Below are 14,350 nucleotides of genomic sequence, written 5' to 3' on the forward strand. Positions count from 1 at the left end.
TTTTGATGGATTCCTGTCTCACATTTAGGTCTGTCATCCATCTTGAATTTGTATTTGTGGGAAAGTGGTCCAGTTTCATTTTTCTGCCTGTGGCTCTCCAGTTTTCCCAGCAGCATTTGTTGAAGAGACTGTCTTTTTTTCCATTGAATATTCTTTCCTGCTTTGTCAAAGATTAGTTGACCATAGAGTTGAGGGTCCATTTCTGGATTCTCTATTCTGTTCCATTGACCTGTGTGTCTGTTTTTGTGCCAGTACCATATTGTCTTGATGATTACAGCTTTGTAATAGAACTTGAAGTCTGGAATCATGACGTCTCCAGTTTTGTTGTTTGTTTTTTTTTTCAGGATTCTTTTGGCTACTTGGGGTCTTTTGTGGTTCCATACAAATTTTAGGATTGTTTGTTCTAGCTCTGTGAAAAATGCTGGTGTTATTTTGATCAGGATTGCACTGAACGTGCAGATTGCTTTGGGTATACATTACTTCAAAACAACTCTGATGTGCATTTACTGATGACAAGACTGAGGTTCAGAGGAGTTATGTGACTTGCCCAAGGTCACACAGCAATAGAGAGGTTTCCACCCCACGAAGTCTGACTCTAGAGCCCACAATTTCTTCTCAACACTGACCTAGGCATGTTTGTTAAGTTTTCTATACCTCCTTTCTTCAGCTGTAAAATATATGACTTTGTGAGGCTCCCACAAGTTGTGTTTGTTGAAAATACTAAAGGGCTGCCTGAATGTTATTTACTATGGTGTAGTGGCGAAACATTTAGACTCTCTAGCCATAATAGTTGGTAGCTGTGTGATGGTGAGCAAGTTACTTCTCAGTGCCTTGACTTCCTCATCCATAAAATATGGTCAATAATAGCACCTTACCCATGGTGTTGTATGAGGATCAAGTTATTACACAAAGTGCTTAAAACCAGGGCTGCCAGTGCAATGTAAACACTGACTCTTCTCATTCTCCCTGACATCAGTCACAGATACTGGTTCCGAGATTCTGACCCCATCTTGCTTTAATTCCAGTGAACCTTGTCCTTTTGCTTTGCTTTTCAACTGTCTTCCATGGCCCTGACCACACTTAACCAAAGGAGGAAAAGCCACTGTGCCATTGAAGTCATTTCCCCTATCTGCAACGTTTCAGAGCCAACAAAGGGAACAAGGTTTTGAATCCTGGTTTTGATTCATGGAACTTCTAAAATGTGAGAGGTCTCTAGGACACATCCAAAGTGAAGTGTTGATCCCCACAGTATGTTGTAGCGGAATGTGCGGCATAAAGGCTCAGCCAGAAACTTCCTACTGATTAATCGGGAGCTTTTAAATCAAGAGTTCAATGTATACAATGTGATAGTGGAATGTGCTTCTCTGGAAACAAGGGAGAGAGCGAGTCCCCGACCCGTCTCAGCAAGGCGTGTCTGCTTGCACACAACTCTTCCAAATTTGGCACAGACATCGGCATTTCTACCCTCATTGGCTTAACTTGACTGTGGCGCTTTTGTTTTTCTTAATCCTTTCACATGCAGGGACCATTTTTATGATTCTCATCCACTGGAATGTTCCCCATTCCACCTCCCAATCCTGGTGGGCTTCACATTTGGAAGTTTATTTTTTCAGTCTAAAACTGTATTTATTTAGTCCTAATTTGTTCCATTCTCATTTTTTGGTAAACTAGGCAGATATATTTGCTATTTAATTAGAGGCCTCAACCAGCATAAGATCAACAGAATTTCTATGCTAAGTTGGAAAATTCCATTTAAATGCAAAGAAACCTAATGTTTTCATCACCAGCCTTATCACTGGTAAGCATACTATTCCTATGGGTGTATATCGCAATTTTTCAAGTTCCCTGAATTCCACACTCAAAGTCAGAGGGGAATATATAGCACCACGACTGGATCAAATGGGATGCAAAGATTATACAGGATGATTCAAACATCCTTGGCTTGTCTACGTAATAAGTCTTTCCTTTCAAAAGCTCACCCGATTTCAGCAAAACAGAGATACCCAGGGCCACCCAAACCTAGTGAATCAGAATCTCCAGAGATGAACTCCTAATATCTGCTCCAACAAGCTCCCAGGTGATTCCGGCACATATGGAAGTTGAGAACATGGCATAAAACATATTCTGTTTCAGTACAGATCAGACTTGAGCCAGGGCAATTTAAGGCTGAAGGAGCCAGTCACGGCTAGGTCAGCAGGGCAGCGGTTTGGCCCTGCTATCAGGAGAAACCCACAAGCACTCTGGAGGAAGGGGAGGTAGTTCAGCGGGGACACAGGAAGCTTCCCTGAAGCTGTACCCCCCCAGGAAACGCGAGTGCACAGCAGCAGCACCCCGGAGCCTGGCCAGCCTGCAGGTGCATCCCTGCCGGAGAGGCGCCGGTGGATCCCACCTTGCACCAAACCAGGGACGGTGGGAGCACTTCCCTCCACTTCGGTCCCTTTGTCATCCTTCCACTAGAAGATATTCTGGCAATGGGACCCAGTGAAGTTTCCCGCCCACCTCACCCTCCCTCCCATGTCTACTGATGGAGCCCCTAATCATCTGTCGCTTTTCTTTCTCACCTACTTCGGTGGCGACCACTTGCACCCGATACACACTCTCGGCTTCCCTGTCCAGCGGAGCCACAGTAGAGATCTCGCCAGTGACGGGGTTAATTTTAAGCCAGCCTCTCCTGTTGTCGCCCAGGGAATAACTTCATAAGGTGAAAAGAGTGAAAGAAAACCCACATTACCGTGTGTGAAGGGGAGAAGACAGTTAAGACCATTATGCTGTTCTATCAGCCTTATCCCTGGCATATCACTTACAGCATATTTAAAGGATCATTATTTTATATTATTAATGCTTTCCTGGCATACCGTCCATCTTCAAAAGGAGGATTTGCGCATCCTTACAGAGTCGTGGCTATATTTATTTTATTAGAAAAGGTATAGTCACAAACTCCGGAGAAGAAATCAAAGGATTCCAATGAAAACAACCTGGAAGCATCTTTTAAAACTGATTAGCAAATCACTCCCTCTAAGAAAACTCGAACACCCAGAGGTGGAGATGCTTGGTGAGCAGGTGGCTACTCAGAGGCTGCTGGCGACACAGTGGATTGTTCATTCTACAAACATCTATGGGGTGCTTAGCATATATCGGGCAGAAGAGCAAGAGCAGAGATTACCAAAAAAAAAGGGGGGGGACTGGAGGAGACAGACACAGAAACAGAGAGTTCCAATAAAACGTGGCAAATACAACGAGAGGGGCTCTGCGGAGTCCAGGAGAAGCCTTTCTGAAGCAGGAGATGTCAACTAGGGCAAGAAAACGGATGCTTCAGGCAGGAGCAATTGCGTGAGTCAATGCAGAGAGGCCAAGGAACAGCCTGGTGGTGGGGGGGAGTTGAGCATTCCAGCCGTGTTGGGGTACAAATGGGAAGCAGTGGTTGGCAAAAGATGAAGCCAGGGAGGTGGAAAGAGCCAGATCATTGGAAGCAATGGGCAGCGACAGAATGCTGTTAAGCAGGAAGGTGATCTAGTCATATTTGTGTTTTCAGTGGAACTCATCGGCAGGTGTGTGAGAGTTGAATCTGAGATAAGACTAGAACCACTGGAAAACCAATTAGTGCAGCCCCTTGGGAAGGGACACAACATCGCCATAAGGATGTCCATGTCTTTAGACCACAGAATACCACCTCTGGAATTGTCCCCAAATAAAAAACAATTTAATTGAAGTTAGAAAAGAATCATATTCATACATAGATTCAAAATATTTTATACAATAAAAAAATACTGGAAACAACCTACATGTCCAGAAGCAAGAGAATGATTAAAAAGTCAGGATGTGTTCTTTCATCAAATTAGTGTTTTTTTCCTAATATTAGTATGCTTTATATGCCAAGCGCTGTTAGGCTGTGTGTGCGGGTGATAAAGAAATCCTATGTCCTTGGGATCTCATTCTGAGTAAGATGGGAACTCTTTGGAGGGTTTTCAGAAGAGTCCTATGATCTGATATACTTTTTTAAAGGACCACTGTATGCTGATGGATTACGAGTTTGCAGAGCTGCGAGAATAAGAAAGAACTCAGGCCAAAAACTTGGGAGTCATCCTTAATTCTTAATTGGCTTATTACTAGTATCAGAACTATTGACTGATTATTCCTCATTCTTGAAACACTCTTTTCATTTGTCTTCTTACAGGACATTCCCCTTCTCTGTCTTCTTCCTCATCTTTCTGATTTCAATTTAATAACATTTACGGTATACCTTTTCCTCGATCCAAGAACTTTTCTTAAATGTTTTTGTTTTCCCCACTCATACACTCAAATTTTTATTCACTTGTCTTTGACTAATGATTTTTATAACATTCTCATGAAGAACGCAGAAGCATTTGTTAAACAATAAATGGTTGTAAATTATCAGCATTTTGTGCCCCATTATACTCTGTGACTCTGACGTATACAGTGATACCTACACTAAACCACACAGTTCTTTCCCGCTTACCTTTGTCTTTATGGGACATAGAGAGTAAACAGTAGGTGGGAACTTTATTCCCTGACAAAGAAAAAGGTCTTAGAGGTGATTCCAAGTATCTAAATCAAGCTCACTGGGAGGCGTGACTCCTGTCAAATGTTTTGAGAAATTTAAGGATTGTCATTCATAACCACATGCAATGGTTAAGCCAATGGTTTAAGCTGAAGTATTTGTTATACCACAGATAGTAGTGCTAATGTGATAAAGCAGAAGCAAAACATCCGGGCTCAAATCCTATCTATGTGCTTATTAACTATACAATCTTAAAGAGGTTATAGATATTGATATATACACAAACATATATATCTTGGGCAAATCATCGCACATGTTTAAGACAAATCTGCATAGGTCCTATTGCACTGGGAAAAACGTGATTGAGAATTGTTAAGATGGAAAGATCTGCATATTTTGTTTAACCACCTCAGCCTGAGCACTAGCCTCTCCAGGAGTGGGCTCTGGAATGAGTCTTGTCACCCCAGACCTGTTGTCTGGAGAACCGAGGAACATAGGCACTCTACATCCAGAAGATTCCTTTAACCCTATCAGGTGGGTGAGTCTGTCCAGTTGGGCTTTTGCTTCATTCCCCTTGTCTAGAAAGAACTTCAGTCCACTTTAGGAGTTGAGCTGGAACTCTGCCCCAAACCCTGGCTCCCATGGTGGGTACAGACACAGAGCCTGGCTTTGGGGAGCCCAGTCCCTGGACCCCATCTCCTGAGCTCACCAGCTCTCAGCTGGGATTTGTGGTGAGTGGGCTGGGATGGAAGCTGACACGCTTCCCACTTGCCTGAGCCTGATTTCTCGCGGAGGCCCCCAGGGTACTGATGACTGTTGGAACCAAGGTCAGGTTCACCCTGTGCCCTGGGATACAGCTTCAGATCACTGGCTGCTTTCTTAGGGGAGCGCCCTGGAGTCGGACCAGCTTCTCTATCCCTCCCAGTCCTTCCTCCTCCCCACTGGCCATGGTCCCAGGACAGCGAGGACTGCCCAGCCCTGCTCTCCTCTACCTTATATCCAGATTTTCCGGATCCCTGGCAGTCACATTGCCCACTTTAGTGCCTACAGCCACATCTTCACTGACTTTTGCTTGGTATACACGCTGGGAAAATTCGGGTACTTCATTCACATCTGTCACAATAAGCTTGAACGTGGCACAAGAGCTGCTGTTGTAATTTACACCAGACACCAAAGGCTCAGGATTTTCTCCTTGGAACACAATATTGTGAATGGCTGCTGTTTCAAAATCAAGAGGCTGTTTAGGGGGGAAAAAAAGAGGAAAAATTAACTTGGCAGATGATTAGCCTCCTTGACAGGTTCATTCCCAACAGTCCTTTAAAAACTTTCTAACAGGGGCGCCTGGGTGGCTCAGTCAGTTAAGCATCCAACTCTTGATTTCAGCTTAGGTCATGATCTCAGGGGTGTGGATCAAGCCCCACGCTGGGTGTGGAGCCTGCTTAAGATTCTTTCTCTCCCTCTGCCCCTCTCTCCCCCCCTCTTTATAAATAAATAAATAAATAAAGACTTTTTTATAGAGCAGCAGTTCCCAATTTGGTGGCAGCAAAAACCTACTTCTCAGGATGATAAGAGCCTAAGTCTTTGCTGAAGGACTCATTGAGCTTTTAATATGCTACATGCATTATGACTCTCCTAGAAGAGGAAATCAATGCAGCATCCCTTAAATTTATGTAACCCTGGGATCCTTCATTCATTCAGCAGAAACTTACTAATTCTCTCAAGAAAATTCTCAGAAGACAGCTGGGGAAATGCTTATATAGAGACGTCCACATTGTATAGAGAATGATTTCCCAGGGACCTCAGGATCCAAACCCCAAAATAGAGAACTTACCCACATAAAGGGTAGGAGAGGTTAGCAGAGAAAATTGAAAGATGGAGGATATGCTCTTGTGACAGACCGTGCTGGACAGAGCCAGGAATCAAGAATCAAGAAACCAACTTGAATGTAATATGAGGAAGATTCTAACAGGGCTACCCAGGATAGAAGGAGTGGCTTCAAAACACAGTAAATGCCCAACTCTGATAGCTTTCAAGAACAGGCTTAAACAACATGTGACAGGCTAGCATAGAAAGGACTTCCGTGGCATTCCAGCAACTGGTTTCATGTGACTTTTAAGCTCTCTCTCAAGGCATTAAGTCCATGATTCTATGAAGGGAAGAAAATCCTAGTCCAAAAGGCCTGCTGAAGAGGAACAGCCCCTGAAGTTGGGCTTCTTATCTGGGATTAAAAGACTTCTGGTAATCTGTGAAGCCCTAGAAACCAAAATCTAAATATTTATATTATGCACACATGTGATTTTTTCCTAGGGAGAGTATACAGTCACAGTCTCAGTGGTACCCAGGACCTCAAAAACAAAGGAACCAAAATGAAGCCCAAAAAGCACATCATAGATTAGGGACACTACACTATTTGATTCACTCTCCCAGGCCTGTAAGAGCTAGGACCACTTGGTGGGCTATCAGTCTTTTAACTTTAGTTTATATCAGTTTCTCATTGGTTGAACAGAAAAGATAATATCCATTCAAGAAGAGAAAAGCTCATGATTGCATTAGCTCGGCCTGCCCTTCCCTAACATCTGAAGAAGTTCTCCGCCTCAGGCCGTAGTTGGCTCAATGCTGTCCTCTCTACACCCAATCCCCATCTGCTAGCCCCAAATGGACACGCTCCATGTCCTCTAAAATCTCAGTACCTAACTCAGGACTCTAATTGCTTGGTTATCTATTTTAGATCCTTACTGAGCATAAGCTCTCTGTGTTATACTCATCTTGGCTTCTCCTCTTTTCCTGGGCACATAGTTTCCATCACATATCAGTCAAGAAACAGAAAGGGGAGAAGGACTCGTTCTTCTTGGGCCCTTGAGGGCTCCAGTGGAAAAGAGATTCTGGAGAAAATTCCCACTCTCCAGAAACCCCTCTCCTCCACACACACAACATCACAACCCAATTTCTAGTTCAATAGAAAGTACGGTAGAAATGTTGTTCAGGGGCCCCTGGGTGGCACAGCGGTTAAGCATCTGCCTTCGGCTCAGGGCGTGATCCCAGCATTATGGGATCAAGCCCCACGTCAGGCTCTTCCACCATGAGCCTGCTTCTTCTTCTCCCACTCCCCCTGCTTGTGTTCCCTCTCTCGCTGGTTGTCTCTCTCTGTCAAATAAATAAATAAAATCTTTAAAAAAAAAAAAAAGAAATGTTCATATGGAAGAGAAAGAATTATGTATGAAGACTCAAGGCCATTTGAAATGGAAAACAAGAAGCAACAGACAGGATATACCATAAAGGATATAAAATTTTGTAAGCCAGACGAGATGTAAAAAAGAGGTTGTTCGCAGAGATAAGCACCCACTGTCCGCAGGTCATGGCCCCATGATGACCTTTTGATCGCCACCAAGTGGTCAGATAGGTCTCCCTACCTGGGGGCGGGATGCAAGCTGGGGCTTCTGACCCCCAGACACCCACTCTTCATCTCAGGGGATGAAGGCAGGAGCATTGATTCTGGTCCAAACTTTCCTCCTGAGCCTTTTTTGCAGCCTCTAGTACACACACTATAAACCTTCAGCAGCCAGCCATGCTTACAGACTCACTATTGCTGTAACTCTGACTCCTTATAATTTCAAATATATCAGATGACATTGAGTAATGCTTCCTATTGAGTCATCTGGTAAACCATTTACATGCTCTGAAGCATCGATGAGGCAGCCATGGAGAAAAGGGTCAAGATTTAGGCGTACAGTGGGGGGTGGGGGTAGGTTGAGGGAGGGATAGAGAGATCCTGCACAAAGAAGCAGGTACTATAGTAATCAAGACTTTGGCTCTAAACGTCTTAGTCCTTACAGAAGATAAGATAAAGTAGAGTCAATGAACTTAGCGATATCATAAAAGATGAAAGTAGGGGGTTGGCAGGAAGGATAGGACGAAAGGATAAAGTTTTCTATTAAAACTTGAAAGGAGATCTACCAATTTCCAGTCATTGTTAAAGACGAGTCTATGGCTGACACATTAGAATAGAGGGTCTACAGCCTTAAGGGCTCGCAGGGCTCATCCAGTCTAATACCCCACATTTGCAAAAGGAAAGGTAAAGCCCTCAGCAAAACCTCCCCACTCCCAAGACTTAACAAATAAACATATAGAACACCAAGCTGAATTTGAACTTTATGTAAACAACAAACAGTTCTTTTAGTAGAAGTATGTCCCAAATATTGCATGGGACACACTTATTCTAAAAAATTGTTTATCCTATATTTTATATATTTCATATGGCAAACCCACCTCCCTCCACAAGTCACTTGCTCAGTTAGCAACAGACCCAGAACTAGACTCTTGGCCTTCTGTCTTTCAGGAGGACGAGAATGAATGAGTGCTCTAGGAGTCCCTCACCACAGAGGTCACTGAGAGGTCACTGCTAATCCACTGCTCTGCCTACCGATCTTGCACCATCATAAGAAACTTGATTTATAAAAAGAAAAAAATCCATTAAAGGGGCTCTTTACCTTTTTAATTATGACATATCCAGCATTGGTTTGGGGATCTGTGTCAACCCCCAGTCGTCCATCACTGTCTCCCTGTGTAATACGATACAGGATTTTAGAACTCCCCGTGAAGGGCTCATCACCATCAGTGGCCTGGATGGTTAAGATGGTGGACCCCACGACTGTGTCTTCAGCAACGGTCAGGTTTCCATACTAAGAAAAAAACAGGGAAGGAAATGAGAATGTCCATTGTCATCAAGCATAATTGCCAAAGGGCAAATTTGTCTCTTTGGATTCACCACGAACACAAGTCATAGTCTGGATCAATACTCACCAAGCGTGCTTTCCTACTGAGAACTACGTAGCCGTTGATTTTGACATCAGTCATCCTCGTAGACTGATATCCATTGCACCCAGAAACATGTCTCGGGGAGCTACTGGTAGGATTCTAAAACAGATCCCCCTTCTCACATCCAATACATTTATTGACTGTAATTATGATACTAGTGAGGATATAAACAAATAGCTACTATGCATTGAGTACCTAAATTGTGGCAGGCATTTTACATATATTATTTTAGTTAATCTGTAATCCACCAAGGAAGGGAGGTAAGAGGCTGAACTTTGGAGTCAAACAGTCTGGGGCTGAATCCTCGGCTTGCCACTTAGTAGCCGGGTGACCTGAAGTAAGTCCCGTCATTTCCTCAAGTCTCAGTTTCATCATCTGTCTAATGGAAATGATAGCAATGCAACCTACGTCGGGTTTGCTGTGGGGATTGAGAGAGATAAAGCAGTACCCCCCTCAATGCCTGGCGCCTGATAAGGATTCAGGAAAGATACGCAACAAAGCACCCTATCAAGTAGCTACACCGTCATCTCCATGGGGCAGAAAAGCAAAGGACTGGAGAGGTAAACCCCACCCAGGCGCTCACAGCTAGGAAGTCCTAGAATTGGGACTTAGGCCCATGCTTGTCCAACTCCAAAGCCTGTCTTCTCGCTCACTGGCCAGGACCATCTCCCACCCCTCCACTGAAAATCCCCCGCATCGTCTCTGTCGGCATCATGATCTTAAAGACGGTAACAGGCTGGGTCCCCAGGAGGCCTGGGGCGAGGACAGATGCCCACTCGCTCTCTCCAGGGCCCAGTTTGCATTTCCAACTCCCAAAGCAGGGTGTTCTTATCCTCAACGTAAAACCACCGTCTGGATGGAACACAAGAAAACCACAACCAAGGAAGGGCTGGTGGAGACTGAGAAGGAACGGGCTCTTTATCTCATGCCTGCGGGGCCCCAGCACCCGCTACCCCTTACGTTCAGTTGCACCTCTTGCTGCCCCAAGTCCTCTCATAAATCAATTCCCTTCCTTTGTCACAGCCTTGTCCCTACTTTGATTTACGATCGTCATCACCACAGGGCTCTGGGCTGTCCCATAAGTAACTTCAAACATGACGTCACAATCTAGTCAAGTGCGCTTCTCTCTACTCCAGGATAAATACAGACCTCCCTTTTAAGGGAAGCAGTGGTAAAGCCACCCCCAAATTTAAAGCCCACATCAAAATCAATGAACATTTATCTTGACGTTTTCTCAACCGATCTTTTTTCTCCTGCTCTTTCTGCCCAATTTTCCTTATTCTTGCAAATGTCTTAAGCACATTCTTCTTTGGCTTAACCGAGAGGTCCATTTTTCCTCTCCTTTCTCTTACCCAGTTATTGCAAAAGGAATTTAAATCACCAGTATTTCAGATATTAGGTTTTTGACTAAAAATGCTTTTTTTGAGACCTAGCGGTAATCCATTCACTGTCACAAAATATATAAGGATGAAATGCAAGCCCTTGGAAGAAACGAGCCATTGGTAGAAGTTTATAAACAGATGTTCCCAGATACTCTAACAGAGGATGCTGTTGTTCCCTGAAGATTTCCACTGCAGATGGTGTCTGGGTTTGCTACCAGTGTACTGACTGTAAAGCTACCTTTAAAGTCTGGAATTCTTCCTAACTATTCATTGTGTCTTTATTCCAGAAGTAAGGGTCAATAATGTGAACAAAGTAAAGAAAAAACAACAGATGAAAATGAAAACTACTCACATCTGATTTTTCGAAGATGGGGATCTGGTCATTGATATCAATAACATGGATCTGCACATGACAGAGGGTTTTGAAATCTGAAAATCAAAGACATATCACAAAAATTTTCATTTAACATCATGCGTTAAAACCAGAAATCTGCAAGAAACACATTGGCAAGGGTAGTGACAGTCACGACCACAATTCTGCTACTGACATGCAGTGTTTGTGGGGACAGGATTTCTTCTCCCCACCTGCACACACAAGCAGGTCAACAAAAGGAGGCTGGAGAAAGCTCTGAGAGAAGCTTCCCTGGGCATCCCGCTGTCCTCCAACAGCCCCTTCCCAGGGAAGGCATGTTCCTCATCAAGACTGGGTTTGGTTTGTTTTTTTTCCCTGTGAAGCAACCTTTCTTTTCTATCTAGTGAAACTTCTGCAGCCTTCAAAACCTAGTGCAAAACTATCTTTCCAGAAAGCCTTCCCTGAGTTGCCCAGCCAGCTGTCTTTCCTTCTCTAAAGACTTCCAGCACTTACCATCCTGCATCTTCTCTGTCCTCTATGGTGGGAAGCTTGGGTGCCTGCTCCTTCAAATGAGGGAGGAAGCGGTACAGTTAGCCCCTCTCAAGAGGCCTAGCTACCCAGACTATGGGAGGCAAGAGGGGGTCAGAAGTAGCTCGTGGAACCCTGGGAAAATGACACAGGCTTTGAGGTGTGGGTTTGACAATTCAAAGATCTAGTCTGAGAGAGCAGGTTCAAGCTAGGTCCAAGATGAGCGTAGAATACAGGTGGGGATGGGGTGCCCAGGGAAATATCCAGAATGAGAAACAACATGACAGGTTCCTTGTTGGGGTTGCCAAGGCCCTGAGCCATGATGTACTGTGTTGTATAACAGCTAAGACTCAGGGCTCGGGAGTTCCACTGCTGAATTCTGACTCTGCCCCTTATCAGATGTGTGAGAGTTTATCAGATGTGTGTCACCAGAGGTCTCTGCACCTCAGTTAGTTAATATATAAAACGTAGATAAAAACAGAACTGGGGTTCTTGTCATAATACAAATTGGCAGCACTCTTTGTGTTCCAGGCACAGTATTAAGTGCTTTACCAGCATTACTCGTTTCGCCGTCATGTGAATTTCATGACGTAGATACTAAGATCGTCCTCATTTAGTTCATGAATGAGGAAGCCACAGGATAGAGAAGTTAGGTAACCAGATCGAGGTCACACAACTAACGAGTGGTCAAGCCAGACTTCAAATCCATGTGCTCCCTTTGCCCTCTCTGTCTGCTCCCCACCCTTCACCCTGCTCCATGTCCCGGCAGGCCGACCTCAGGAACAGCATCTGGGCTCCTTGGCTGCTGTCAATGGCAACACTGACAGGAGATGGGAGGAGGGGCAGGAGGAGAGAGGTCTGGGGTAGTTCCCCCCAGCTGCCTCTTCTGTAGGCAAAAGCAGAGGGCATGTTCCTTCAGGGAATGTGCCCTTCGATCACCCCTTCACACCTCAGTGGAGGGCAGGTTGTCCATTGCCCTTCACACCTCTAGTCGGTTCCCTTGACCCTGCCCACAACCTTTACAAATCAACCCTTATTTAAATTCTTCTTGATGATTCCCTCTGAGAAGCTGATTTCTACTGGGATCCTGATGGATACACTCAAGCGGTGTAACTCCAGAGATGGTGTTCAATGCACGAGACTTGAGGCCAGGCTTGTAATCTAATAACATTGAATTATAGTAATGGATGTTAATTAAAGCTGGGGTCAGTCCCCAGAACATTTGAGGACAACAAAAATGGCTAACAATGGGGAGGGGGGTTCCCAGGACCTGGACTCACTGGCTCCCTGCTCTGCACAAACTCACTTGGGCCAGTAGAGGCCTCCTGGGTAATGAGCCCTCTCTGATTTTCCGTAAAACTACACTAATTAAGCCTCGTCTCTAGGCTCTAGTGGAGCACAATTGAATGTTTAATTCTGTCTATACACGTGCATATATATTTATGTATAAATCTATTTTATGATCTGGTCCCTATTTTCTATAGATGTAATCACGAACATGGACAATTTGTAATCTGATTCCCCCTTATACTCTTACAGCCTCCCATTACTTCAGGTCTCCATGCATTTGCAGATGGAATTTCTTCTCCTCCGTAAACCCTGCACCATTCTGTAACTTGTCATATCCATCCATCAAAACTCAGCTCAATGACACCTCTTTCAGAAAGCCTGACCTGCTCTCTCCCTTCCCTGAGTCACTCATTTCCTTCATGGGCTACCTTGTACATGTTGGTTGTAATTTATTTATTCAATGTCTATCTCCTTTATCATGAATGCTCCTTGAGGACAGACCCTGGGTCTTATTCACCTGAGTATCTTCAATACCTCGAGTAGGGTTTCATGCAAGGTGAGTGCTCAACAACCATGTGTTAAAAGAATGGATGGCTAAGGGTGTGAAACTGTTAACTCATCACAGCCAGGGATGATTTACTATACTCACTTCCATTGTACCTCTTAACATAATTCTAGACACATATTAGACCCTCGCTATTGGCCAAATTACTAACTCCCCAAAAGTCTATATTGGGGGCCTGTTAAACCTCAATTCTCTTCAATATGTCAATATCTGTGCAAAGAGGGAAATGTGAGGAGTGGTGTGAAATGATGTTCTTTTCTTCTCCATACCTATATAATCTGTGACTCCTCGCATAATGATTATAAACTATTTGGTCATCTGAGATTGCATGCTCGTTAACTCAAAGAAAGATTCTTAACCCAGGAACGTGTGTGTCCCTAAAATCAATCTGGCTCTGAAAACGTGTGTTTTTGTGTGTCTGTGCACAATTGTCCAAAAATGTATACATTTGTTAGAGAACGCACAGTTTTCATCAGATCTTCAAAGGGCCTATGTGACCCAACAAAAATTAAGAACCACTTGCTTTGAAATTGTATAGGAGTCAGAAACAATGTCTTCTGATGTCTCATGGCCAGCTGAGAGCTGATAGAAGACAGAACTTGCCCAAAGACGCATTTCTCCTCCACTTTTAAGCAATAGAGTCCTTAGAATCCAAAAGGGGGAATTGGAAAATACAATTAATATTCAGGTTCATGATCACAGCAGCCATGAGAATGGGCCCTGCCAACCTCCAACAATTGATGATGGCCCCGCTGCTTTGCTCTGAAATCCAGCAGCACGTTTGCACAGAGGTCTTGCTTCCCATGGGCTGCCCCCAGCCAGTGACAGGCCAAGAGCAAGGCAGGCAGGCCAAGACAGGCATGTTCTAGGAGATCACAGACTCCTTCAATGGACAGCTT

At 44.2% G+C, this 14,350-nt stretch overlaps 1 protein-coding gene across 1 annotated transcript in view; it reads right to left on the reverse strand.

The window, feature by feature from the left end:
- The window catches only part of CDH17 (cadherin 17), a 64,692-nt gene that overhangs the window by 10,694 nt on the left and 39,648 nt on the right, over window positions 1-14,350 (reverse strand). Inside the window, exons 11-14 of the mRNA XM_034668866.1 lie at window positions 11,069-11,145; window positions 9,007-9,198; window positions 5,512-5,756; window positions 2,562-2,692 (exon numbers count right to left, since the gene is read on the reverse strand). Of these exons, the coding sequence (XP_034524757.1) occupies window positions 2,562-2,692; window positions 5,512-5,756; window positions 9,007-9,198; window positions 11,069-11,145 (645 nt within the window). The remainder of the gene's footprint in view (window positions 1-2,561; window positions 2,693-5,511; window positions 5,757-9,006; window positions 9,199-11,068; window positions 11,146-14,350) is intronic.

Source organism: Ailuropoda melanoleuca, chromosome 9 (genome assembly GCF_002007445.2).
Source record: "Ailuropoda melanoleuca isolate Jingjing chromosome 9, ASM200744v2, whole genome shotgun sequence".
NCBI lineage: Eukaryota > Metazoa > Chordata > Mammalia > Carnivora > Ursidae > Ailuropoda > Ailuropoda melanoleuca.